Below are 27,198 nucleotides of genomic sequence, written 5' to 3'. Positions count from 1 at the left end.
AAAGAATATGGTGAAATACTAGACCCAAATGCCTTTAGAAGTGAAATGGAAACATGCGTAAAAACTAGTGTTAATGGGGAAAAACAAGGAAGCACAAAACTCTACTTCTGTGTCATTCCCTAAAATACACTTCAAAAAATGTGCCGCGGTGATGATGTTAATGAGAGTCTCCCCCAGTTCTTCTTATTGTTACATTTTAGTGTCACGAATAAACACTGGAAGACAAAACAAAAACTACACCATATCTTACTGTTTATGTGTATTGGACAAAATCTGAAAAGAGGTATCAATAAGCCAAAGTGCTACGGTAAAGCTCCACCTTCCGTCCTTTGCAGAAAGACACAGAAACCCTAACGCTCAAGACAACCTGTTAGCTCTCCAACAAATTCAAGCCAACCTCCACTCCTCGTTGGGAAGAGCAGTTGCCGCCAGGCACGCCCTCCAGGAACCCCTCCTGGCCTCTGCGACGAGGCCGGAAGTGACGCACAAGCTGCGACGCCAGTGCTCGCCGCCCGTAGTCGCCGCCACTGCGGGGTTTAGGTAGCTTCAGAGACGGCGGGCTTTCGCCCAATGGTTGCAGCAGGGGGATCATGACGGGGAAGAAGTCTTCCCGGGAGAAGCGGCGCAAACGAAGCGGTCAGGACGCGGCCGCGGCGCTCCCGGCGCCGGACTTGGTGCCCGCCCTAGCCAGTAGCGGCAGTGGAAGCACCAGCGGCTGTGGGAGTACCAGCGGCTGCGGGAGCGTCACCTGCTGTGGGAACACCAGCTTCAGTGGAAGTGTCACTGGCGGTGGGAGTGGAGGCAGCTGCTGGGGCGGGAGCAGCGTGGAGCGCAGCGAGCGCCGGAAGCGGAGGAGCACTGACTCATCCTCCAGCGTCTCCGGGTCCCTGCAGCAGGTGCGTGCGCGCCCTTCTCGGGGCTCTCGGAGCAGCTGCGTTCTCAGAGGAAGACGGGCGGGGAGAGGAATTTGGTGACGGGTGGGCTCTTAACTGTAGCTCACTTAGCGCTACGATCCCAGGGTTCCACCCCTCCTTGAGGTTCATGTCCCTAAGCACCGGTGAACCGCGCACTCCCATGCCTTTAACTTAAACTTTTTGGGTTTGCTGATCATCTAGCTCATCTAGTTTTTGGCCCCTTCCACTCCAGTAGCAGTCGACCTGAAAAGTATGGGTCGGGAGCTAGCCTTCAGTGCCCTTGAGAGCCGCCGTTTACTTCTTTCTTTATCTTCACCCCTTAGTAGATTATGATTAACTCCGCCTTACAGGATGAGAAAATTGAGGTTCAGAGAAATTAATGAAGTTTACCCACAGTCAGTTTGTTAGTAACACCTACATTTTGAAACCAATATCTGATATAAAAGCCATGTTTTTTACACTCCGTCGATCTACCAAAATACCACCGCTTAAAAAAAAGCTGTTTGCTTATATTATAAAAAGAAAGCGTGAATACATAAAAGTTATACAACACAGAAATAAAAGAGAAAGCATGAGAGTCTCTGTTTAAGCCTCCCCTTTATTTGCTAGGCAGCCTCTTCATTAACTCTTGTTAAGTTTGTGTATTTAAGGTCTTACATATAAGCTTTATTTTGATATTACCCCCATTGAATTAGATAATTGTCTTATTTTTTAGTGACTGCAGTATATTCCATTTTATCTTTATTGGTGAATATTTAGATTTTTAGTTTTCTTGCTGTTACAGAGATAATGTGAAAAATGAACCCTTGTACGTATATATTGGCAACAAATACTTTAGGATAGAATTTTAGAAGTGAAATTGCTGGGTCAAAGTTTATGCATTTAAAAAGATTTGGTAGGTACCACCGAATACTTTCCAAAACAGATTTTACTGATGTATAGTCTAAACATTACAAAAGAATACCAGTTTCTGCAAATACTCACTATGTCCATTTTTGAAAAATTTGTCGGCTTAATGGGTGAAATTAATATTTCATTTGTTTTGATTTATATATTCCTGATTAATAGTGAGATTGAACATTTTACTGTTTTTATTTGCTATTTGATTCCTCCACATGTAAGTTGCAAAAATATATTCTCTGGCCATTTTTCTTTTTGGTTATTTGAGCTTTTTACTAGTAAGTTCTGAATCTATTTAAGGTCTGGGTTCTTACCCTCTGTGTAAGGTATATTGCAAATGTTACTGTAACTTTGTCTATGGTGTACTAAAGTTTTAAATTTCTCTGTGGTCAAGATTAATAATATTATCCTTTGCTTTCTGGATTTTGTTTGATTAGAAAGATCTTTCCATACTCCCAACCTATTCTAAAACTACTTGTTGTTTTCTTCTAATATTTTTAAAGATTACACCTTTAAATTGGGAGCTATGGAAGCACAGAAAACCATTTATTATTTTTTTTAGAAAACCATTTATTTTTATGTATTTTCTTGTATTTAGCCACACTATTAATTAGTAGTTTAAAATTGGCTCAGAAATTTGTACAAATGGGATTTTGTCTCTTTTTTTCAGTGCGAATACTTCTTGTTTTTTGTACTTTTACATTAATGAAGACTTTTAGTGTAGTGTTGAAAAGAGGCAGTGATAGGCATTTTTTTCTCATTTGTTTTTTTAATTCGGAACACTTCTCATGTTCCATTCTGAAGTACATTTGTCAAAGATCGTGAAAGATTCTTTTGATCAAGTTAAGGACATTTTCTTCAATTCCTAGTTCACTGAGGGTTGTAGAGTTTTATCGGATACTTTTATGGCATTCTGTTGAGATGATCACATAATTTTCCTCCTTTAATCTGAAAATGTAATTTTTAATAACTTTGTAAATTAACTCATGTTGAACTGTTTTGCAGTCTTGGGATAGACCCTGTTTGGTTTATTGGTTTGGTTACTGTACTCAGCTGGAATTCAGTATTCTTACTTTGTGTCTATGTTCCTAAATTAAATCAACTTACAGTTTTTATTTTTGTAGTTATTCTGTCTGGTTTTGGTATCAAGATTATGGATTGATTTGGAAAGTTTTGCATTTTGGGGATGTGTTCCAGAATAGTTTTCATCTTTTTCCTAAAGATTTATTAGAACTGGAGTATTGGAGTTTATCGCTCAGTGGGTCTGGTAGGGTTTTTAAATTTTTTTTTAAAGATTTTTTATTTATTTATTTGACACAGAGAGAGATCACAAGTAAGCAGAGCAGCAGGCAGAGAGAGAGGGGGAAGCAGGCTCCCTGCCGAGCAGAGAGCCCTACGCGGGGCTCGATCCCAGGACCCTGAGATCATGACCTGAGCCGAAGGCAGAGGCTTAACCCACTGAGCCACCCAGGCGCCCCGGGTTTTTAAATTTTTTAAAATTAATTAATAATATTAGTATTTCCATGCAGAACTAAACCCTAGTTCTAATTTGTGAAGAAAAAAAAGACATCATTGTATTAGACATATAGATAACAACTCAAAATTCTTTTTTTTAAAAAGATATAATTTACTTGTTTGACAGAGAGAGAGAGATCACAAATAGGCAGAGAGGCAGGCAGAGAGGAGGAAAGCAGGCTCCCCGCTGAGCAGAGAGCCTGATGTGGGGCTCGATCCCAGGACCCTAAGATCATGACCTGAGCCGAAGGCAGGGGCTTAACCCACTGAGCCACCCGGCTCCCCAACATCTCAGAATTCTGAGAGTGCCATTACATCTGGTGTATATTGTGTTTCCTCTTATTATTGTTGCTGTTTTTGGTAACAGCTTTGTAGAGTTGTAATTCATATACCATACAATTCACTTGTTTCAAATATACAGTTCACTGGTTTTGAGCATATTAATGGAGTTGTTCAGCAATCACTATAGTTAGTTTTATTTCCATCACCCCCAAAAGAAACCCAGTGTGTACCTTTCAGTTATCATCTGCAGTACTCACTCCTTTGGCAGTCACTACTTCCTGTCTGTATAGATTTATGGATTCCCCTGCTCAGGACATTTTATATGAATAGAATAATATTTCAATGTATGGCTATACCATAATTGGTTTTTCCATTTGTCACTTGATGGACATTTGGATTGTTGCCATCTTTTATCTATTATGAATAACACTATGAATATTTGTGTACAGGTTTTTGTGCAGGTGTGTGGTTACATTTCTCTTGGATGCATATCTAGGAATGGAATTCCTGGGTCATATAACTTTTTAAGGAACTGTCAAACTTTTTTCAAAGCAGCGGTACCGCTTTCTATTCCTACTATATTCTATTCCTACTAGTGGTGTGTGAGATGTCCAGTTTCTCTGTATTCTCACTACTTACTTTGTGAACCATTAAAATGAGATCTAACCTTTACTTTTTCAGCCTAATTGTCGTAGTATTCTTTAAAATTGGTGTGTTTTTAAGCCACTTTTTTTTTTAAGATTTTATTTATTTATTTGTCAGAGAGAGTGAGCACAGGCAGACAGAGAGGCAGGCAGAGGCAGAGGGAGAAGCAGGCTCCCTGCTGAGCAAGGAGCCCGATGTGGGACTCGATCCCAGGACGCTGGGATCATGACCTGAGCCGAAGGCAGCCGCTTAACCAACTGAGCTACCCAGGTGTCCCTTAAGCCACTTTTAAAACACTTCTATTAGAAAATATAATAAAGAAACCTACTTGAACTATATAGTCAGGGAAGATTTTCTTGAAGAGATGACTTTTGAATTGATATCTGAATTTGTTAATTTTAGGAGTATAGCGTTAGGGGATGTGGGGAGGAAAGGCCGTCTTAGGCAGAGTGATATGTACAAAAGCCCTGCCTGAATGAGGTGAAGGAAGAACAGGTTATATTTGAGTAATTCAAAGAAGGTTGTTGTGTTTGTAGCACAAACAATGAACATTGGCTCAGATAGGCTTTATTACCCTAAGATCAGTGCAGAGTCATCGAGAAGTTATAAATAAAGAGGATGGGTATATGTATATTTTATAGAATCTATTCTAGGAACAGTATGCGAAACAGATTGGAGAGACCTCAGATTAGATGCAAGACATCCAGTTAAGTAGCTGTTGAGGTAATCCAGGCAAAAGATGATGGCACCTTGGACCAGGATTATAGCAGTAGATTTAGAGAGACTGGATATATTTGGGAGATAGGAGGTCAAATTGACAGAAATGTCTTAAATGACTTGGCTACTTTGAATATGATTAAATTACATAGCAGTTTTAACAATGTGTGTAGTTCCTGGTAAGCAGTAATATTTCATAATTGTGGTTTTCAGCATTTTTGCTGCCATCCTATTTCTTTTTATGAATTTCAGAAGCAAACAATGCATGCATAAAGTTTTGGGTTGAGTGACATGCTAGAGGAATACCCTGATTGTTCAGCAGTCTAAAATTGTAGGCAGTCACTCAATACTGAGTATATTTCCTTTTTTTTTTTTTAATATTTAGTATATTTTCACTTGCATGTCCTGAGATAATCTCTTCACTTTGTATCAGTTGATCGGATTAATTGTAGTAGGGACAGTAAGATCAAAAAATACTGAACAATTAAATATACTTTACTGGCTTTATTTATGCAAACAAAGAATTTGGAAATGTTTAATGTAGTAGTTACTAAATGTAAATGTATGACATCATATACACACTCCTTTATTTAATGGTTCTTTGTCTCTTTTAATTTTAGGATACCAAATACCTTTTGCCAACTTTGGAAAAAGAATTATTCTTGGCAGAGCACAGTGACCTTGAAGAAGGTGGACTGGACTTGACTGTGTCATTAAAGCCAGTTAGTTTCTATATATCAGACAAAAAAGAAATGCTTCAGCAGTGTTTCTGTATCATAGGCGAGAAAAAGTTACAGAAGATGCTTCCTGATGTGTTAAAGGTACTTCATTACATATATTATTGGATTATACACATATATAGAAATATACAAACACCTTTTTTTAAAAAAATGATTATTTATTTATTTATTTATTTGACAGACAGAGATCACAAGCAGGCAGAGAGGCAGGCAGAGAGAGGGGGGGAAGAAGGCTCCCTGCTGAGCAGAGAGCCCAATGTGGGGCTCGATCCCAGGACCCTGGGATCATGACCTGAGCTGAAGGCAGAGGCTTTAACCCACTGAGCCACCCAGGCGCCCTACAAACATCTTTTTTATAGTAATCATTTTACTTCATGTGAATCATAATTGGATGTTTTCAACTCAAGCTACTTCAAAATATGAAAAAATGGGATCTTGGAGAAGTATAAAAGCCCTTGTGTATTTAAGTTTGCCAAGAAAAAATGGAGCAGTAGACTGTGTTTAAGTAAGGAACTTATTAGCCTTTTAGCAATAATTCTATTAAATGCAGGACATTTTAATAACAAAATTAGAGATATAATGACTCTGGTGTCTTAAGAAATAATATTCTGCTATGTAACAATACACAATATTGGTTGGTAGAAGCTTACATTTCACTAAATTCACAAATGTTTTCTTTAATTATTTATGGTATTCTAATGGAAATAGGGTATGGAAGATCTAAGATGTATAAAGCCAGCACTTGAGTATTTAAATCTTTAGAGGAATTACCTAACAAATAGGCTGCTGTTAAGAATATCTGGACACCTCACTTCTCTTTAGTTGTTTCATAATAAATATGATACTTTATTCTCATCAAATATCTATAAATTACAACAATTACATGTTATTGACAGTTTTTCAGATACTATCTCATGGAAAGATTTATGTGGCTTTTAATTTGTCTTATTTTAAGAGTTTGCTAACCAGACTTTTTTTAGGATTGCTGTTTTCTAGTTTACTTTGGCACTATATTACATAAGTGTAATTTTTTAATGTCATTTTCTTTAGAACTGTTCATTAGAAGAAATTAAAAAACTCTGCCAAGAACAGTTAGAGCTCCTATCTGAAAAAAAAATCTTGAAGATTCTCGAGGGTAAGAATACGTATTTCTAAACTCTGGTAACTTATTATTTAACATATATCTAGCATAAGTCCTAAGTTACTCTTTCTTTTCTTGATTATTAGTTTAATTTCATTACTGGTAGTCATTGAGTAATTTTACTTCTCTTCGTGCTTTGAAATAAAGCTTACTTAGCTGAATAACATTTCAAGAATAGACTTTTTGATGTGTATTTCGTTTTCTCAAACTAAATATAATCAAAGGTAAGAGCATTAAGTTTGTATACAATAAAAATGAAATAAAAATTTTTACCCAAATGCTGTAAAAAAGCATTAATTATTGAGATGGCTTTTCTAAAAATAATTTTCTTTCTTTTTTTTTCTAAGATTTATTTATTTATTTATTTATTTGACAGACAAAGATTACCAGTAGGCAGAGAGAGAGAGAGATAGGAGGAAGCAGGCTCCCTGCTGAGCAGAGAGCCCAATGCAGGGGCTCGATCCCAGGACCCTGGGATCATGACCTGAGCCGAAGGCAGAGGCTTTAACCCACTGAGCCACCCAGGCACCCCTCTGAAAATAATTTTCTATTTTCTGCTTTACATTAATATTGCTTGTAATTGCCCATTGCATACTGCTTTTGCTCTAATAAGTCCTGGCTGCGGAGTTGGAAGAATTTTTGCAATTTGCCTACATTAATCTCTGCCTAAAGTATAACTCTTCTTAGTGATGCTACTACCTGTAGAATTTTAGATTTTCTTTTTTTAAGTTATGTTTTTTTATTCATTTGATAAGAGACGAAAGCATGAGCAGGGGGAGAGGTGGAGGGAGAGGGAGATGCATACTCCCTGCTGAGCCAGGAGCCTGATGTGGGACTTGATCCCAGGACCCGGAGATCATGACCTAAGCCAAAGGCAGATGCTTAACTGTCTGAGCCACTGAGGCACCCCAGATTTTAGATTTTCAGACTTTTTTTTTTCTTTTGGAACTGTACAAGGATTATAGCATTAGCATTACAAGAGAAGAAGCAAAAAAAATGGAGACTTTAGATTTCCAGAGATATCTTTTTTAAATGCAAAATGTTTTAATGTGCACACTTGGCTGGTTCACTTGGTAGAGCATGACTCTTGATCTCAGGGCTGTGAATTTGAGCCCCACATGGGTGTAGAAATTACTTAAAATCTTTTTAAAAAAATAAAATGGTTTAATGGAATTTATAACTTTGCTAATAATTGTACACATTTGGTTGTAGCCCGTAAGTACATATACACACACATGTTTTTGTGTGTGTGTGTGTATGTATATATTTCTGACATAGCTAACGGGAAGGCAGTGAGAAATACCTAATAAGGCATTGAAAGAACCAATTTTTTTTTTTTAAGATTTTATTTATTTCACAGAGAGAGACACAGCAAATGAGGGAACACAAGCAGGGGGAGTGGGAGAGGGAGAAACATGCTCCCCACTGAGTAGGGAGCCCGATGTGGGGCTTGATCCCAGGACCCTGGAGCCATGACCTGAGCTGAAGGCAGACACTTAAGGCCTGAGCCGCCCAGGCACCCTGAAAGAACTCATTTTAAATATAAGCAGTTAAAAATGTCATCTTTCAACAACTATTAAGTTCTTGAATCTGCATCACTTTTATAGATGGCAATTTGTGTAGTTATTAAATTGTTCTGACATTTTATAAGCCTGCTTTCAATAGTTTATTTTATTTATAAGGTGACAATGGTATGGACTCTGATATGGAAGAGGAAGCAGATGATGGCGCTAAGATGGGATCTGATTTAGTCAGTCAGTAAGTTAAAAACTTTCATTTCCATTTCAGAATTTCTTTGTTGTTCCTTCCATGATTTCTTACCCCAAGAATGTGATTGTTTTTCTGTGTTGTATTTATATAAAATGATTTAACAGAATTTGTTTACTTGTAATGATTGGTCCTTTTGGAATATATGAGAATACAGTTAATTGCTTTCAGGATTAAGGTGATTTTCTTAAACTACTACTCATACATGCATGACAACAGTGATGCCAGCCTGAAGCAGAATCACATCTCCTATTTGGAATTTGAATTTACTACTAGTGATACTCATTATTTATTAAGTACTTACTCTGCCAGGTATTATGTTAGTGGTTTAGAACACTTGAAATTCTTCTAGTATCTGTTAATGTCAGGTTGATAATTGTCTCATTTCACAAATGAGATAGTAAGGTGGTTCATTTTATATAGGTACATAAAATTTGACTATTGTGATGATAAAAAAATGCCCAGAGTTTTGGGATGCTAATGTAAATCTTTTTATTTTGGAAAGTTTTAAATTTACATAAAAATTGAAAGAATCATAGAATGAAATAAGCAACATTAAGCTTTTGCTATTTTTGCTTTCTCTCTTTGTATTTATCATTTTTCTCCCAGAGCTGTTTGCATTAGCTTTCTGGGGTTGCCATAGCAAAATACCATAGACTGGTTGACTTATTTAAAGAACAGAAATTGATTTTCTCATGGTTCTGGAGGCTGGAAGTTCAATATCAAGGTACTGGCAAGTTTGGTTTCCTCTGAGGCCTCTCTTCTTGACTTGCAGATGGCTACCTTGTTGCTGCTGCTTTTTTTAAGTTTTATTTTTTTGAGGGGGTAGGGGCCAGGGGGGATGAGGGCAGAGCTAGAGGATCCTCAGGCAGACTCCCCACTGAGCAGAGAGCCCAACATGAAGGATGTGGGGCTCAATCCGCGGACCTGAGATCATGACCTGAACTGAAACTAAGAGTTGGACCCTTAACCAACTGAGCCACCCAGGTGCCCCTTGTTGCTGCCTACTTGGCTGCCCTTATGTGTGTGTGCCCCTGATGTCTCTCCCTGTAATCTAATCTCTATTTATAAGGATACCAGTCAGATGCCAAAGTCTACCATAATGGCCTCATTTTAACTTAATTACCTCTTTAAAGGTCCTATCTCCAAAATAGTGGTATTCTGAGATACTGTGGTTGGGCTTCAGCCTATGAATTTTTAAGGGAGGAGACATAGTTTAGCCCATAAATCATTTAAAAATGCAGAGGTCATAACATTTAATGCCTAAACAGTTCAGTATGCACTTCCTAAAAATGACAGTCTACTGCATCGTGGTAGTACAACATCACTTTTAAGAAAATAAACAGTAGTTCAATAATGTCACCTAATATATTGCCCATACAAAATTTTCCCAATTACTAAAAAAAAAAAAAAAAATTTAGAGTGTGTTTATTTTAATTAACAAACTGATTCTGATCCAGGATTCAATTAGAGTTCATGTGTTTCAGTTGATTGTTAGCATCACAAAGCTGTGTTTAATTTTTTTTTTTTTTAAAGATTTTATTTATTTATTTGTCAGAGAGAGTGAGCACAGGCAGACAGAGAGGCAGGCAGAGGCAGAGGGAGAAGCAGGCTCCCCGCTGAGCAAGGAGCCCGATGCGGGACTCGATCCCAGGACCCTGTGTTTAAAGGGAAGATTTTGCTATAAGAAATAATAAACTTATTGACTAGCCCAGAAACTTAGTGCACATTTTAAAGGAATTTAAAAAATAACAAGGAAACCAGAAGAAAGTTAGAAAAATGAAACAATGAATGTAAACATTAAAACTAAAGAAAGAGAAATGAAGAAGTCCATAAACTTGGTCTGTGTAAAGTCTACATCATAGAGAAAGTCCTTTTGGATCTGATTAAGGAGGTAAGTGGAGAACAATTAGAATTGAGATTAGGAAGAAAGGAGGTATTATCACAAAATCATGGACTGGTGTGAATCCACATGCAGCATTGTATAAACAAACTTGAAACTAACAAATGGATGTTTTTTGTTGTTGTTGTTGTTTTTTCAAAATACAAATAAACCAAATTGACTTTCTGCAAAAGTAGAAAACTTGGAGATTAATGTAGAAGAAATTGGAAAGGTGGATAGAGATCTGCTGCTGAAAGAAAGAACAAGACAGGGTGGATTCACAGCTGAATTGTTACTTAATGTGAGTCAATGCATGTAATGTGTTTACAGCTAATAAAATATTCATTAATACCAGCTGTTGTTACTTTCAAACACATTACACCTTTGTTATTTAAATTATTCTGGGCTGTAGGAAAAGATGAAAAGGTCTTCAATTTACTTTATGACTTATACATAGCTTTAATACCCCAAATCTCATAAACAGTGACAAAAAAGCATATGGGAGATTATAGACATTCTCACTTGTGAATGTAGATGTGAAAATTATAAGTACATATTAGCATGTAGAATCCAGCAATGTATCATGTGAGTAGTTACGCCACTGACCAAGTAGAATTTATTCCAGGAATTTACAGGAAATTTAATTAGAAAGTCTATTAGCGTAATTCATATCGGCAAATTAAAGAAGAAAAAATATATTCTCAGATAAGTAGATACTAAAAAGGCCTTTGTTAATATTCAGCAGTCATTTCTAATATAAGCTATAGGTAAAAGAGGTACCGGAGGGGCACCTTAAATCTCAGTCCTTAAGCGGCTGCCTTCCCCTCAGGTCATGGTATGTGCCTCCTTCCCCCTCCCCCCACGCCCTGGGGTTGAACCCCACTTGGGCTCCCTTCTAGGTGGGAAACGTGCTTCTCCCTCTCACATTCCCCCTGCTTGTGTTCCCTCTCTCTTTGTGTCTCTCTCTGTCAAATAAATAAGTAAAATCTTAAAAAAGAGAAAAAGGTACTGGAGAAAACTACTCAGATAAGGTGAGGACATTTGACCAAACTTAACTACCCACTTAGTGAATTAAAATGAGGGACTAGATAGGAAGCGTATTATGGCCATTTATTTTAAACATTTTCATAGAGGTGCTAACAAATATAGTTAGACCGAAAGAAAGATGGGTGATGGAGAGGAATTAACTTTGATATGATAAACTTTGGAAAAGAAGAAGTAAACGTGTTTCTCTTTCCAGTTTATAAGATTGTAGACCTAGGATAGCTGAGAGATTCTAGGTTTTTTTTTTTTAAAAAAAGACTAGAATTTGATAAGATGGAGCAGTAAGCATAAGAAAACCAACAACTATTCTCTCTTATAGCAGAAAGATCTATAAAGGGAGTGTATTAGGGTTTTCCAGAGAGACGGAAGCAGTAGGATATTGTAGATATATAAAAGAGATTTGTTATAGGAATTGGGTCATGTGCTTATGGATGACAAGAAGTCCCATGATCTGTTGATCTTTTGTCTGTAAGCTAGAGAGCCAGGAAAGCCAGTGGCAAAACACGGTCTACTCTGAAGGCCAGCGAATGTGGTGTAAGTCCTAGTCTAACTCCAAAAGGTCAGAAACCGGGAGTGCCCCTGTTCCAGGGCAGATGGATTTCTGAGCTCAAGTGGACAGAGTTAATTTGCCCTTTTGCCTTCTTTCTTTTTTTAAGATTTTTTTTTTTTTTAACTTGAGAGTGAGAGCGAGCACAGGGAGTAACCAGAACGGGAGGGACAAACAGGCTCTGCACTGAGCACAGAGCCTGATGTGGGGCTAGATCCCAGGACCCTGAGATCAAGACCTAGCCAAAACCAAGAATTGGCCCCTTAATCGAATGAGGTACCCAGGTACCCTGCCCTTCTGCCTTTTTTATTCCAGCCCTCAAGGGATTAGCTGTAGCCCCACACAGGGCTTAATGCTTTACCTGGTTCAATTCAAATGCTAGTATCTTGTGGAAACATCCTCACTGACACAGAGAAGTATGCTTTACCAGCATTCTTCAGCCCAGTGACTGGGAACTAAAAAAAATTCTGTTAATACTAGTTATAAAAATATGATAGGTTTTCAAATACCTTTAACAGGAAGCTTACGAAGAAAACCATAACATTTTACTAAAAAACAAAAAAATCATCAGAGGGGCGCCTGGGTGGCTCAGCAGGTTAAAGCCTCTGCCTTCCGCTCAGGTCATGATCCCAGGGTCCTGGGATCCAGCCCCGCGTTGGGCTCTCTGCTTAGCAGGGAGCCTACTTCCCTCTCTCTCTGCCTGCCTCTCTGCCTACTTGTGATCTCTCTCTGTCAAATAAATAAATAAAATTCTCGAAAAAAAAAATCATCTGAAAAAAATAGAAAGCATACTTTAATTGTGTAATCTATTGTGGTAGTTGGTGAAGTTCTTAAATAAGACTAAAAACCCAGAAACCATTAAAAAAAAAGGATATATTTGTATGAAAATTTTTTTAAAATTTTGGGTATTATTTCTCTTAGTCAGTAACCAAACAAAAGATCTGTAAGAAATACTTGCAAGCAAGGTATAATAAGCCTAATATTAGTGAAGGTTGAATTCAAGGCAAAAAGATTTATGCAAGACAGTTAAAGGCAATTTATAATACTGTGACATCCACAAAGGTGATCTAACAGGAATATATGCCTTACATGTGCCGTATATTTGTTTATTTCCTCTGTATCGCTTTTATAAGGCAAAAACTGTGGGAATCATGATGTGAAATAACAAATGTGTGAGTAGTAGGAACTTAATTTTTTTTTAAGGTTTTATTTATTCATTTAACAGAGAGGGAGAGTACAAACAGGGAGAGCAGCAGGCAGAGTGGGAGGGAGAAGCAAGCTCTCTGCTGAGCCAGGAGCCAGATGTGGGACTCGATCTCAGGACCCTAGGGTCATGACCTGAGCCAAAGGCAGCCGCTTAACAAACTGAGCCATCCAGGCATCCCGTAGGAACTTAATTTTATCTCTCTCATCTATCTCATGATAAATTATCTAGATGAAAGGTAAGTAAAGATATTGAAGACCTAAATGAATTGATTGGGGTAGACCATATTCTGTATTCTGAAAACAGAACTTACCTCCTGTGGAATATCCACAAGAATAGTAAGTTTGGTCATAAAATGTTTAATAAAGTTCTTAAAGAACTGTTGTCCTGATTTTAGAGCAGTAAAGTAAAATGAACAAAAAGCCTATGGAACCTCACTGTCTACGTATTCTAAAACTCAACAGCTTTGAGGTTAAAGAGGAATTATAAACTGTCTAAAAACTAACATAAAAAAATGAACCAGCTCTATGGGATACAGCTAATGTAATACTCAGAGGAAAATTTTAGCCTTAAGTATATATTACTGTTCTGTAAATGATTAAAATAAGTGAACTGAGTATTCAGTTCAAGAAGTTAGAAAAAAAGAGCAATAAAATAAACCTAAAAACAAATGCACACAAGAGGCGCCTGGGTGGCTCATTTGGTTAAGCTACTGTCTTTGGCTCAGGTCATGATCCCGGGATTCTGGGATCATCAGCGGGGAGTCTGCTTCTCTCTCTGCCTCTTCCTGCCATTCTGCTTGCTTGTGCTCTCTCTCTTCCTTTCTCTGATAAATAAATAACTAAATAAATAAATAAAATTTTTTAAAAAATGCATATAAATAATGGCATACTTAAATATAAAAATCTTTACATGGTTTCTTTCTAAAATAGGACCAAGCAAAAATACCTTCTCTCATCACTCCTATTTAGCAAGGTAGTGGAAGTATCAACAGGTTTAACAAAGCATGGAAAAGAAATAAAAGTCACACAGATTAGAAGGAAAAAGTAAAACTCCCTATTTGCAGAAGACTTTGTTAAGGGGCTGCCATAACAAAATACCACAGACTAGATTATAGACAACAGAAATTTAACTACCAAAAATAACAAGAAAGCAGAAGCATTAGTTATAAGAAGTTTTTGACAGTGTGCTACTTTTAAAACTTGAAATTAATGAGTTTTAACATAACAAATTTTATAGGAATGAGATTAGGAACTATAAAGATAAAACATTCATAGTTTCTAAATACCTTCATTTTCAAAAGGGTGACAGATGGGATTGTCACTTTGGTTCACCTTAGGTAAGCAAATGAACAAATTTATATTATGTTACAGATAGCCTAAAACCTCAGCATCTATGATTTTGCAGTGTTTTAAAACTGTTAGGTATTGTGACAAGATTTGCCAGTGTTACAGATGATGACAATTGCTTAACAAGGACAACAGTTTTAAGTAAATAAGTCAGTATAGAGGCCTGGAATTAGAGTGTTGTCTCCATTTGGAAATGTGCTGGAAATGAAGTATTATAGCTAAAATAGCACTAAACATGAGACTAGGTATTAGCTCAGTCTATAATGTAAGATGATTATGCTCTAAGGAATATGTTTGTAATAATATTTAAATCTTGAATAGTGCGATAAAATAATCCGAATTGGGGCTTTATTATAAAGAATAAAAATACAAATACTTCAGGGAAATCTTAGCAGTATTTTAGAATTCCTCTAATAAATATCTTCATGAATTTTAAGTTAATGTGCTTTTAGTGAGTGATATTGAGGGAAAATTTGGTGGAAATGAAACTGTTTCCCTATAGATAATAAGCATTGTTGAGATAATATTACAGTTCTAGAAGGTAAATTTAAAAATCCACATTCTCGGGCGCCTGGGTGGCTCAGTGGGTTAAAAGCCTCTGTCTTCAGCTCCGGTCATGATCTCAGGGTCCTGGGATGGAGTCCCGCGTCAGGCTCTCTGCTCAGCAGGGAGCCTACTTCCTCCTCTCTCTCTGCCTGCTTCTCTGCCTGCTTGTGATCTCTGTCAAATAAATAAATAAAATCTTAAAAAAAAAAAAACCACATTCTCAAAATAAGGTATACTGCAAAGTAGTTTCTATATGAGTGTTATGGAAATACTGTTTGTGGTCATTGCTTCTTTCTTAGCAGATAATAGGCATGTTCTAAAGTAGCTCTTACTGGATTCCAGTTTTAGATGATAACTTTTTTTTTTTTAAATGAGAGATTCCTAAATACACTTGAGAGATTTTAGGTAAAGATATAAATGGAACCATTTTATATTCACTAGAATATTTAATTAGTGAATAAAATTTACAGGAAATTATTCTTGCAAAGTGAATAATTCTTTGGCAGGAATTCTTTTTAAATTTCCATTTAATCATCTGTTTTATGAATTTCAAATGTGAATATTTTTGTTCATGATGGAATACCTAGGTATTAAATACAGGTAGTTGAAAACAGAAGTTGGCGTCATCTACTACTAGTTACTACTTACAATGTACTGGTTACTATTTACAGTGTACTAGGTTTTAATACATTGTAATAATTATATTTTTTAAATAGTCTACAAGCTCTTCCATCCTTCAGAATAGGAGTAGCTTCCTGTTTACTGCTGTTTATAGTCACATTAGGGGTTAGGCGCTTTAGTAAAGATAGAATGAAAGAAGAGCATATTGCTTAGCTGTAGGTGGGCAGATGACTACTTTGCATTCAGATGTTTATTCTTGAAAATACTGAACTATTTCTCTGGCTTTATCAGTTGTCTTAACTAAGAACAACAGCTAGAACTGTACTGTATGACCATTCTTCTGTTGCTGAACCTTGGCAGTGATACATGATAGAATTTTGATGCTGTATGTTAATTTAATAAAAAACCAGAGATCAGCAGCTGTGTTAGTTTCCCTAATTTTTAAATTGTATCTATTGTCATTTTTCTGTCGGTCAATTTACTGCCTCATCCTGTTGCTCAAAGACTGGTTTCGATGTTAGCAGGTATTTTTCCTTTTTTCTGCTATTATCACTGTTTTTAAAAATTAAGTTTTTCTTAATCACTTAACTGATTCTCATTATATTAATTGCCCTTTCTAGCTCATTTGAAAAATAAAATCACGGGGCTCCTGAGTGGCTCAGGCAGTTGAGTGTTGGACTCTGAATTTGGCTCAGGTCATAATTTCGGGGTCATGGGATTGACCCCCTACTTCAGGTTCCATGCCTAACACTGAGTCTGTTTATTCCTCTCCCTCCCCCACTTGCTCTGTCTCTCTCTGTCAAATAAATGAATAAATAAAAATAAATAAATCTTTAAAAAAAAAGAAAAAAATTCACTGATGTTTACAGTGTGCTAAACTGATATTAATGAGTGTTCTCTAATACACATGTGAACTTGTCCCACCATTTGAAGTGTTTGCTTACCAAGAGTTTTTGTAGTTGCGTACTACTATATAAACAGATGAAATATAAATATGAAAAGAGTAGTTGATTAAGTTGATTGTTTTGAAAAACTCAGTGGTATTATTAAAAAGTTGTCATTTAGCTGTGGGGTAACAATAAAAGTTTGCGGAACATTGTATAAAGGGTAATTTTTTTTTTTTGCACTGAGATGTTTGCATTTTAAATGAGCCAAAAGTAGAAATGGTTTATGTGAGTAGGATGAAATTGAACTGTTTTCCATGGATTCATAATAAATGTAGGGCTGTGGCATCGAATCCAAAGATTGGTGAAGGAAGGTCCCATTTCTGTTTTATGTTAACCTAAAATGCTTAAATTATATATAACTTTTAAAGGTGTTTTCCTATGTTAATAAAAATTTTAATAAAAACTTAATGTCAGGTAAAGACATTACTTCTGTGTTAGGTAAAAGGGATTTCACTGTATTATGTTAGGTAAAAAGGAATTTCACTTTTACTTTTATTATGAAAAATGACAAGGGTATAGAAAATTAGAATAGTGTAATGACACTCACTATTGGCTGGATCTTAACAATTATAGCAATTTTCATTTTTGCTTCATCTTTTTTCTTAGAGTATTATAAATTTAATTATAGATCTCTTAATTCTGAATATTTGTTTGAATTTCCAGAAAATAAGGACATTTTCCCACATAACCATGTATCTAGTGTCTGTTATTTAAGAGCTTATTTATTTGAACAGTAAATGCATGCACATAGTACAAAAATTTTTAACTTTTTTTTTTTTAAGATTTTATTTATTTATTTGACAGACAGAGATCACAAGTAGGCAGAGAAGCAGGCGGAGAGAGAGGAGAAAGCAGGCTCCCCGCTGAGCAGAGAGCCTGATGGGGGGTTGATCCCAGGACTCTGGGATCACGACCCAAGCCAAAGGCAGAGGCTTTAACCCACTGAGCCACCCAGGCACCCCAAAATTGTAATGTATTTATTGAAAATAAATCTTTCTCCTGTTCCTCATTCTTCCTTCCTATAGGCAACCACAGTAAACCATTTTCTTGTGTATCCTCCCAGAGATAATCCATAGTTTACAAATACATGTGTATGTATATTTTTTTCTTTTCACACATTAAAGCAGCATACTGTGCAAACTATTCCATACCTTTTCCACTTAATTTTTTCCATATAATAGTATGTCTTGTCTTGATTTTATTCTACCTAGTACATAAAAGGCTTCCTGTGTATACCTGTATACTATTCCATTATTGGATGTAGTAAAGCATTAAGTCTGTTGATGGACATTTAAATTGTTTACTCTTTTGTTACAACAAATGATATAAATATTTCTGTATATAATCTTGTTCCTCTGTGATTATGTGTAGCATAATACCTACAAGTTAATTGTTCAGTCAGATATTCGTGCATTTGAAATTTTAGAAGATTTTGCTGTAATTGACTTAGAGTTTAAACTGATTTATACCTCTAAATGTGGAGTACATGTGTTCATACACTTCACTCAGTATAGTGTTATCTAACGTTTTGATCTTTGTTCATCCAGTAGATAATATCTTATTGGAATTTTAATTTGTATTCTCTTATTATGAGTGAAATTAATCATCTTTTTATATGTTATAGAGTTAGTGGAGTTTTTTATGAGCTCTGGCATTTATTTACCCTTCGTGTGTATGTAGTTGGAGGACTTTGGTCTTTTTTTGGGGGGGGTTATTTATTGATTTATTTAAAAAATTTTTTTAGATTTATTTGACAGAGAGCACACAAGCAGGCAGAGCGGCAGGCAGAGGGAGAGGGAGAAGCAGGCTCCCCACCGAGCAGGGAACCTAATGTGGGACTTGATCCCAGGACCCTGGGATCATGACCTGAGCCAAAGTCAGATGCTTAACTGAGGCCACCCAGGCATCCCAACTTTGGTCTTTTTAATCCATTGTTGGTGATATGGGTTGCAGTTATTTTTTGCTGTTGCTCTTCTTTTTATACTCTAAGGCTTTTACCTTGTATTGTATGCATAAATGTTTCATGTTAATGTAGTCTAATTTGACAATCTTCTATGTTTTTTGGGTTTTATATTTAGAAAAGTCCTTCTCTTTTCTGAAGTTAGAAAGTGTTCCTCATATTTTCTTTAAGTACTTTATGGATTTTTTAAATGAAATTTATTTTGAAATTTTTAAATTATTTTAAAATTTATTTTGGTCTAAGTTTTAAGGTAGAGCTTTAACATCCCCTTTTAATTTTCATTTTGCCATATTCTTCTTTACAACTATCAAGAATTTACTTAGAATGTTATTTTTACAATTCTTAATTACACTGCTATTATTCAGTAAATTTCTTCTGTATGTTTGTTTCTTTTTATTCCCCTCCTTGTTTTCTGTTACAAACTTGTGTGAACCTGTACTTCCATTAACTTTTTTTAAAGTTAATAGCCAAATGCATGGGCATGGTTTGTTTATTCATTCATTCATTCATTCATTTAAATACTTTATTTATTTATTTGACAGAGAGACACAGCGAGAGAGGGAACACAGGCGGGGGGAGTGGGAGAGGGAGAAGCAGGCTTCCCACTGAACAGGGAACCCAGTGCAGGGACCCTGGGATCATGACTTGAGCCGAAGGCAGACGCTTAACAACTGAGCCACCCAGGCACCCCCATGGGCATGGTTTAAAAACACAAATAGTACTCTGTCCATCTTTCAGTGCTCCTATCATCATTATGAACGTTCACATGAACGTTCACATGAACGTTGTGGCACATGCTTTCAAGAGCATTAACAATGTCAATTAAGAAAAAGAAAAAAACACCAAAAAACCCCATAATGCTTGAAAGAGAAGCAAACGCCAAGTTCTTTCTAGGCCATTCTCCAAAGTCATTGTTTGGTTTCTAACTGCGATGATGAAGTGTGGTTACATTGCGAATTTGAAATCATTGATGATTACAGAGCTGGAAAAATTGTTATGAACTTCATGAGCAGGTTAAACAAGTATGGAGTGATCGGTCCCAGGTTTGATATACACTCAAAAGAGCTAGAAAAATGGCAGAATAATCTGCTCCTGTCCCATCAGCTTGGTTTCACTATACTGAAAACCTCACCTGGCATCATGGACCGTGAAGAGGCAAGATGAAGATGCAGGAGGGAAAATTCTGGGATTCTGTTTCTACGGATGTCATACATATGTGCAGATAAAATGCCTCAGTGAGGAAAAAATTCAAACAGTACTAGTTGTACAGAATGGTACAAAAAGGTATAGAGTTCAAAATGTTTCCTTCCTCTTTTTTCATTCCCATTCCTTTCAGGCCCTTTCTTGAGGATTATGGATCTTTCATTGTTACTTATGTCTGTCTTTTCATTGAAATTTTCAACATTTAAAATAATTCTGTCTGGATATTTTAGTAGCTTATTTTCGTTTACCCAATAAGGAAGAAGAATTTTCCTTTGGGGCCTTGAGGTCAAATTGTGAGTCAAAACTGACTTTATCCTTTGAGGTATATATGGCCATATGAATCTGTATATTGCCATGGCTACATGTTTTTTGTTTGTTTTGTTTTGTTTTTTTTTTTTTGGTAGCAGCAAAGCAGAGTTTATAGAGCGATAGTACAGAGCTCTTGAACAGGGAGGGGACCAGAGAGGGTTGCCTGGCTACATGTAATTTTTAGGTATTACTACTCGGAGAAGTATTTCTGTAGGTAATAGAAAGTCCGAATAAATGTAAAAAGTGAAGGTTCTAGAATTAAACTGCATTTCAAATTTAATTTAAATTTAATGCCTGCCAGCATAACTCCACAGTTTGCTGGCTTTCTGATGTTTGGCAAGTTATTTAAATCCTCCTGGGCCTCAGTGTCCTCAGCTGGAGAATTGGGGTAATACCTGTACATACCATACCCTATAGGATCGTGATGATGATCGAGAAGAGGATCGTAAAGTGTTTAGAATAGTACCTGTAACATAGTAAGCATCGAAAAAAAAAAAAAGCCACTGTATTCGCTTTGGGATTTTTACTCTGAATCTGTAATAATAACTATTGCTAAAATTCCATTTTATGCTGATGAGTATTGAGGATTTTCCCCACATGTTTTTTATGAAAGCCTGAAGAAAATTGCTGAGGGATACTGGATATGTAGATTTATTTGCTCTTTGGAAAAGCCCTTTGAGAAAAATTAAGCTTGTTTTGCCTCATTTCTTAGTGTTTGAAGGTTACAGTTCACTACCACATGATTTAATTTTTTTGAGTCTGCTCTAAGACTTTTGTGGTGTTTCAGTTAAAAAAAAATAAGGTATCGGGGCGCCTGGGTGGCTCAGTGGGTTAAAGCCGCTACCTTCGGCTCAGGTCATGATCCCAGCGTCCTGGGATCGAGCCCCGCATCGGGCTCTCTGCTCAGCAGGGAGCCTGCTTCCTCCCTTCTCTCTCTGCCTGCCTCTCTGCCTACTTGTGATCTGTCTGTCAAATAAATAAATAAAAATCTTAAAAAAAATTAAAAAAATAAGGTATCATTTAGATAATTATAGTTCACCTTTTTTGCTATATAGTTCTATAAAATTAGACAAATGGGTGGTTTTTTAATCTATTGCCACGCTCATGATACAGAATAGTTCCATCACACTAAAAATCTCCTCCATGGCTCCTTGTAGTCCAATCCTCCCATCCCCAATCTCTGGCAACCACTAATCTGTTTCTGTCCCTATTTTCTAGAGTGTCATATAGATGGAATAATACAGTATATAGCCTTTTTTTTTTTTTAAAGATTTTATTTATTTGACAGACAGAGATCACAAGTAGGCAGAGAGGCAGGCAGAGAGAGGAGGAAGCAGGCTCCCCGCTGAGCAGAGAGCCTGATGCAGGGCTCAATCCCAGGACCCCAGGATCGTGATCTGAGCCAAAGGCTGAAGCTTTAACCCACTGAGCCACCCAGGCGCCCCAGTCTATAGCCTTTTGAGTCTGCTTCTTTAACTTAGCATAATGCATTTGAGATTCATTTGTATTGCCCTGTATATCAATAATTCTTCCTTTTGATTGCTAAGTAGTTAGTATTCCATTGTGTGGACATACTATAGTTTATTTATTCACTCCCCACTTGAGGTAATTTTGTAAGTAAAATGATGACCCTTCAAAGGTGTTTACACTCTGATCTTCAGAACCTGAGAGTGTGTTACTTTATTTGACAAAAGGCACTTTGCAGATTTGTTTAAGGTTAAGGTTTTGAGATGGGGAAGATTATCCTGGATTACCCAGGTTATTCCTCTTTAATTCTATGAGTTCCTAAAAGTTGAAGAGGAAGACAGAAGAGGTCAGAGAGACCCAACATGAGACTTGACTAGAATCTGGGGATGATCTTCAGCTTATAGCCAGCAAGGAGTCAGGGACTTTGGTTCAACAACCTCAGTGAACGGAATTCTGCCAGCAGTCCAAATGAACATGAAATGAATTCTCCCCTAGCGCCTCTAGAAAGGAATGCAGCCTGTGGACACTTTGATTCGGTCTGATGAGACCCATACTGGAGCCATATCAGAACTACAAAACTGTAATATGATACATTTATGTTATTTTAAGCTATCAGGCTTGTGGTAATTTGTTATGGCAGCAATAGAAAACTAATAAAGGGGCATTTCATCTATTTACAATTTATGATGATTTCAAATAATGCCACTATGAATGTTTGCATACAAGTTTTTGATAGGAACACAATGAGTTTTCATTGTCCTTAGTCAAGTACTAAGAGCGGGGGTTGCTAAAGGGCATGTCTGCGTCCTTGCTGGTACTGTACATGAGAATTCCATATGTCTGTTGTTCTGATTTTGGCCATTTTAATATATGTGTAGTGATACGGCATTGTAGTTCCAAATTTGAATTTCCTTAATAATAAATGACGTTGACCATGTCTGTTACTATGTTTATTTGCATCTATATGTCTTCCTTGATCAAGTGACTTAATTTTTGAACCAGTTTTTTAAACTGGGTTCTTGTTTTTTTATTATTGTGATTTGAGAGTTCTTTGTATACTCTGAATACAAGTCCTTTATCACATATGTGGCTTGCAGATATTTTCTCCCGGTCTCACTAGCCTTTTATTCTCTCAACATTTCCTTAGAAGAGTAGATGTTTTTTATTTGGGGGAAATCCAGTTGATCAGTTATTTTTATTTATAGACCATGCTTTTGGGGGAGATCTTTGCTTATTAACTAGTCACAAAGGATTTTTTCTTGCATCTTCTAGAGGTTTTATAGGTTTACATTTTTTAGATCTGTTACCATTTTGAGTTAGTTTTTGTATATGGTGCAAGGTATGGGTTGGAAACTGTATCCATATTGATATCCAGCTGTACCGGCACCATTTGTTCAGTTCCAATGAATTGTCTTTGCACTTTTGTTGAAACTCATTTGATCATGTTTACATGAGTTCATTTCTGGATTCTCTTCTGTTCCATCAGTCTATAACTTTATCCTTTCTCCAACATCATAGTATCTTGATGACTGTAGCTTTATAGCAAACTGATAATGTGTGTCCTTCTTTTTCAGTATTGTTTTGGCTACTCTAGTTTCTTTGTTTCTAGTTTTTAATAGTAGAAAGAAAGAAAGCTCATAGAATCATAGGCTGGCTTCTTTTAGCCTCTGTTTTTATTCCCAGGAGAGTGAGGAGAATCAAGAGTTTTGTTATGCCAGTTTGCCTGATTGTCAGCTTACTTTTGCCAAAAATGAGAAGATGCTGGCATCTTCTTTATCCTTCCATTGAGGTATCTTCTGTGTATTTTTTATTTGTACAAGAAATTGACTTTTTTTTCTCTTTAGAAATATATTTTAAACTTTTAGTAATTCGGATGTGTAATTGTTCTTAAGTTCCATAGATCTCCCCAGTGTATTATTCTGACTTAAACAACAAATCCATTGAATTCTGGAAAACAAACAGACCAACAAACAAAAAATCCATTGAGTGTTGAGTTTTAGAAGTTCTTTGTACATTTTGGATACTCTTGTCCCGTACTGTAGGTTGCCTTTTAGTGTTGTTGTTTCCTTTGTTGTCAGAAGCTTTTTTGTTTTGATGTAATCCCAATAGTTTATTTTTTTGTTTTGTTTTAAGAAAGGATCAAGAGTGAAATTATGTTTGGGTTAAAAAAAAGGAAGTCGGGGCACCTGGGTGGCTCAGTTGATTGAACGACTGCCTTAGGCTCAGGTCATGATTCCAGAGTCCTGGGATCGAGCCCCACATCGGGCACTTGGCTCCGCAGGGAGTCTGCTTCTCCTTCTGACCTTCTTCCCTCTCATGCTCTCTCTCACTCTTTCTCTCTCTCAAATAAATAAATAAATAAAATCTTAAAAAAAAAAGCAAGTCAGACTGTTATGGTTTGAGGACTTAAATCCCAGAGATCGGTATACAGCTCTCTTATAATTCAAAGCCAAGATCATAAATTAAGCTACTTTAATGAGAAGTACTGTGGATAGGAGAAGGGAATTAGAGAAATAAAAACGGGCTATTTTTTCCCTCCTTAATGAAAGAAATACAAAAGTCATTGCAAGATTTGTAACCCAAACAAGATTTAGCAGTGTGTTCTCTCCCTCTCCTACTTTTCTCTCGTGCTTTCTCTTTCTCCAGTTGTTACCAAATTCTTTGTCATAAAAGATTTATTTATTAGAGAGAGGGTGTCATACACTCAAGCAGGGGAGGGGCAGAGGGAGAGAGAGCATCTCATGCAGACTCCCAGCTGAGCATGGAGCCCAAAGCACGGCTGGTCTCACAACCCTGAGATTATGACCTGAGCTGAAATCAAGAGTCAGAAGCCTAACCAAGTGAGCAACCCAGGCATTCCTACAGTTGTTATAAAATTCTTAGATAAAGTATTTGATAGAAATATTTAAATGCCATTTAAATATAAATTAGAATTTCTTTAGTTTTTTCAACTCCGTCACCTAGTATGTCTTATCTGGGAGTAGACTTTTTTTATTTTAATGAAACTAGAAATAAAAAGACATGTACTCATAGTTTTCTTACACTTTAAGACATTTCTCTTTTTGTGTACATCTTCTCTTTCATGCTCTTTGGTGGAAATCTTTCAGTTGTATTAGAGAGCTCTGTATGTATATGATAATTTTAGTTGCAAAGCTTACATCTTGGAAAAATTAGCTCGTATAGATTTTAAAATTCCAAGCTATTTTTCTGGAATATTTTTTTCTGACTTCAGATACTAATGATGGAAAAGCATCTAGCATTTCATTTTTGAGCCACAAGGTGGTGTACTTGTACCGCATCTATTGTCTGAAATTCTGGTGACTTTCTTCAATAGCATGTTCAAACCAAACGTTACAGAAGTTCGCTTTGGGCACTAAAAGAAATTCTTTATGGCAGCAGGTAATCTTTATAGCGATGTCCAGTTTTATTTGAAGGGAAACCAAGGAGCTTTCACAGAAAAAAGGAAATAATGCATACTGTAACGCAAAAATTTTTACTTGGCAATAACTTCACGAATTATTAAAATGTTTTAAGAATAAGAACATTACAAGAAACATCCATATGCCTTTTACTTAGATTGACCTATTATTAACATTTAATCCCATTTGCACACCCTTGCTTTACCTCTCTTTATATAGGTGTCTATTTTAAGACATTGAGGCTATAAGTTATATACATTATGACACTTTACCCCGAAATAGTACCTCGTGCTTTTTTTTTTTTAAAGGATAGTGATATGCTATATTTATAACAACAATACAGGGTCAACTTCAGTAAACTTAACATTGGTATGATACTTTTATCCAGTTTACTGTCAGTATTTCAGTTTGTCATCTGACTCAGTAATGTCCTTTATAATGTTTTCCCCCTCCAGTTCAGCAGTGTCATGTCAAGTATAACATTTAATTGTCAGGGCTCTTTAGCCTTCTTTAACCTGGACCATTTTCACAACTTTTTTTTTTTTTTTTTTTTTTTTTTGTCTTTTATAACATTGACATTTAACTCCTCACCGTCTTTTAATAGAACATTACTTTTTTCCATTTTGGGTTTAACTGATTTTTTTTCCCATGATATAGGTCATACATTCTCAGCTGTAATATTGCATAGGTGATGTTGTATCCTTAGGGTATCGCATATGCCCAACCCCCACCCCCATCCCTGCTCTTTAAAGTTTATTTAAGTGATCTCTCCACCCAACATGGGCCTTGAACTCATGACCCTGAGATTAAGAGTCACAGGCTCTGTAGACTGAGCCATCCAGGTGCCCCACCAATGGCCCTTTTAATGGTGATGTTACATTATGTTTTTGTTCAGGTCGTTTAGATATATGTGTTTAGAAGAAAAATTAAGTGCCCATTCAAGGATGTGTAAGAGCAAACAAACATTTTCTTTAAAGGAAGATACTTAGAAGTAGGTAAAATCTAATTTGACTGAAAGGCTTGAGGTAGCACATTTTAACTATACTCCTTGCAAAGCTCTTAATGTACTATATTGGCATTTTATCTGTCCCTGGATTGCCAAAGAATATTTCTTGATACCTTCCTTGGGATCTGCCAGTTATTCTGGTGAAAGAATAAAATCTGAGTAGGTGATATTAGAAAGAAGTATAAAACAGGTATCTCAATTTTAATTTTTTATGTGTCCTAACTAATATCAGATTGAAATAGTTTTGTAGTCTCTATTTGGGTTTATGCTTGTATTAGTAAAACTTTAACATAAAATGAACAGGTGAGTGCCAAATATGTTGATGAGAAAGAATATTGTAAAGTCAAAAGAAATGATCACAAGTCTTTATCCTTTGGTTATTTGAAGGATTTGTTATTAAGTGGATAGAAGTAATTTTGTGAGTAGGAAAATTCCTGCAATATTTCTCATATGTTAGTTTTAGGGTGTGTATAGAAATTTTTCAGAAGGTAATACTTATAAATAGTCATTTTGAATATTTGCAACTAATTAATTTCTTTTGTTGAGAAGTATTTGTAACATTAATATTTAGGTGGTATAATGCCCTCTAAGAAAGAACATTAGTTTACTGCTCTGTTGGAGAACATGGTGAATCAAAACTTTTTTATGATCTTATACTTTAAACCATTTACTTTGATTATATATATATTACATATAAAATATGTATTTCACACATACCATAGACATCAAAGCATTTGAGGTATGAATTTAGATAAATATAAAATAATTTGAATGCCAAAGTGCCCATTAAATATAACTGTGGAAGTTGAAAAATTGGATTCCTCTGTAAGTTGTGATTTCTCCCACAGCTATCCTGAAGGATATTGGAAAGGAGAAAAAGTTATTTCCGTATTCCTTCCAGTTTTGCTTCTTGCTTTTTACGAAGATGTATACTGCTTAAATTGGTAGTGATTTATTAGCTACTGTTTTTGACACTTGTATACGTGTTTCTGAGTTTTCTTAGTGCACTAAATGTTGTCCTGGGGGCTCAGACAAGTCATTGTGTCTTCCCAAGTGTGTGACTTAATTCTGGG

At 36.2% G+C, this 27,198-nt stretch overlaps 1 protein-coding gene across 2 annotated transcripts in view; it reads left to right on the top strand.

Annotated features, from left to right (window-relative positions):
- The first annotated feature begins 480 nt into the window (after positions 1-480).
- CAAP1 (caspase activity and apoptosis inhibitor 1) overlaps positions 481-27,198 on the top strand; it is an 84,518-nt gene continuing 57,800 nt past the window's right edge. For both annotated transcript variants that reach the window (XR_013967701.1, XM_080819446.1), the window contains exons 1-4: positions 481-896; positions 5,594-5,794; positions 6,764-6,848; positions 8,537-8,612. Coding sequence is in view for 1 of the 2 variants with exons in the window: in XM_080819446.1 (XP_080675572.1) it covers positions 591-896; positions 5,594-5,794; positions 6,764-6,848; positions 8,537-8,612 (668 nt within the window). In the remaining variant the exon portion in view is untranslated. The remainder of the gene's footprint in view (positions 897-5,593; positions 5,795-6,763; positions 6,849-8,536; positions 8,613-27,198) is intronic.

Source organism: Martes martes (assembly GCF_963455335.1).
Source record: "Martes martes genome assembly, chromosome: 12".
In the NCBI taxonomy this organism is placed as follows: domain Eukaryota; kingdom Metazoa; phylum Chordata; class Mammalia; order Carnivora; family Mustelidae; genus Martes; species Martes martes.
The sequence above is the reverse complement of the archived record's forward strand: the minus strand, read 5'-3'. Positions and strand labels throughout refer to the sequence as shown.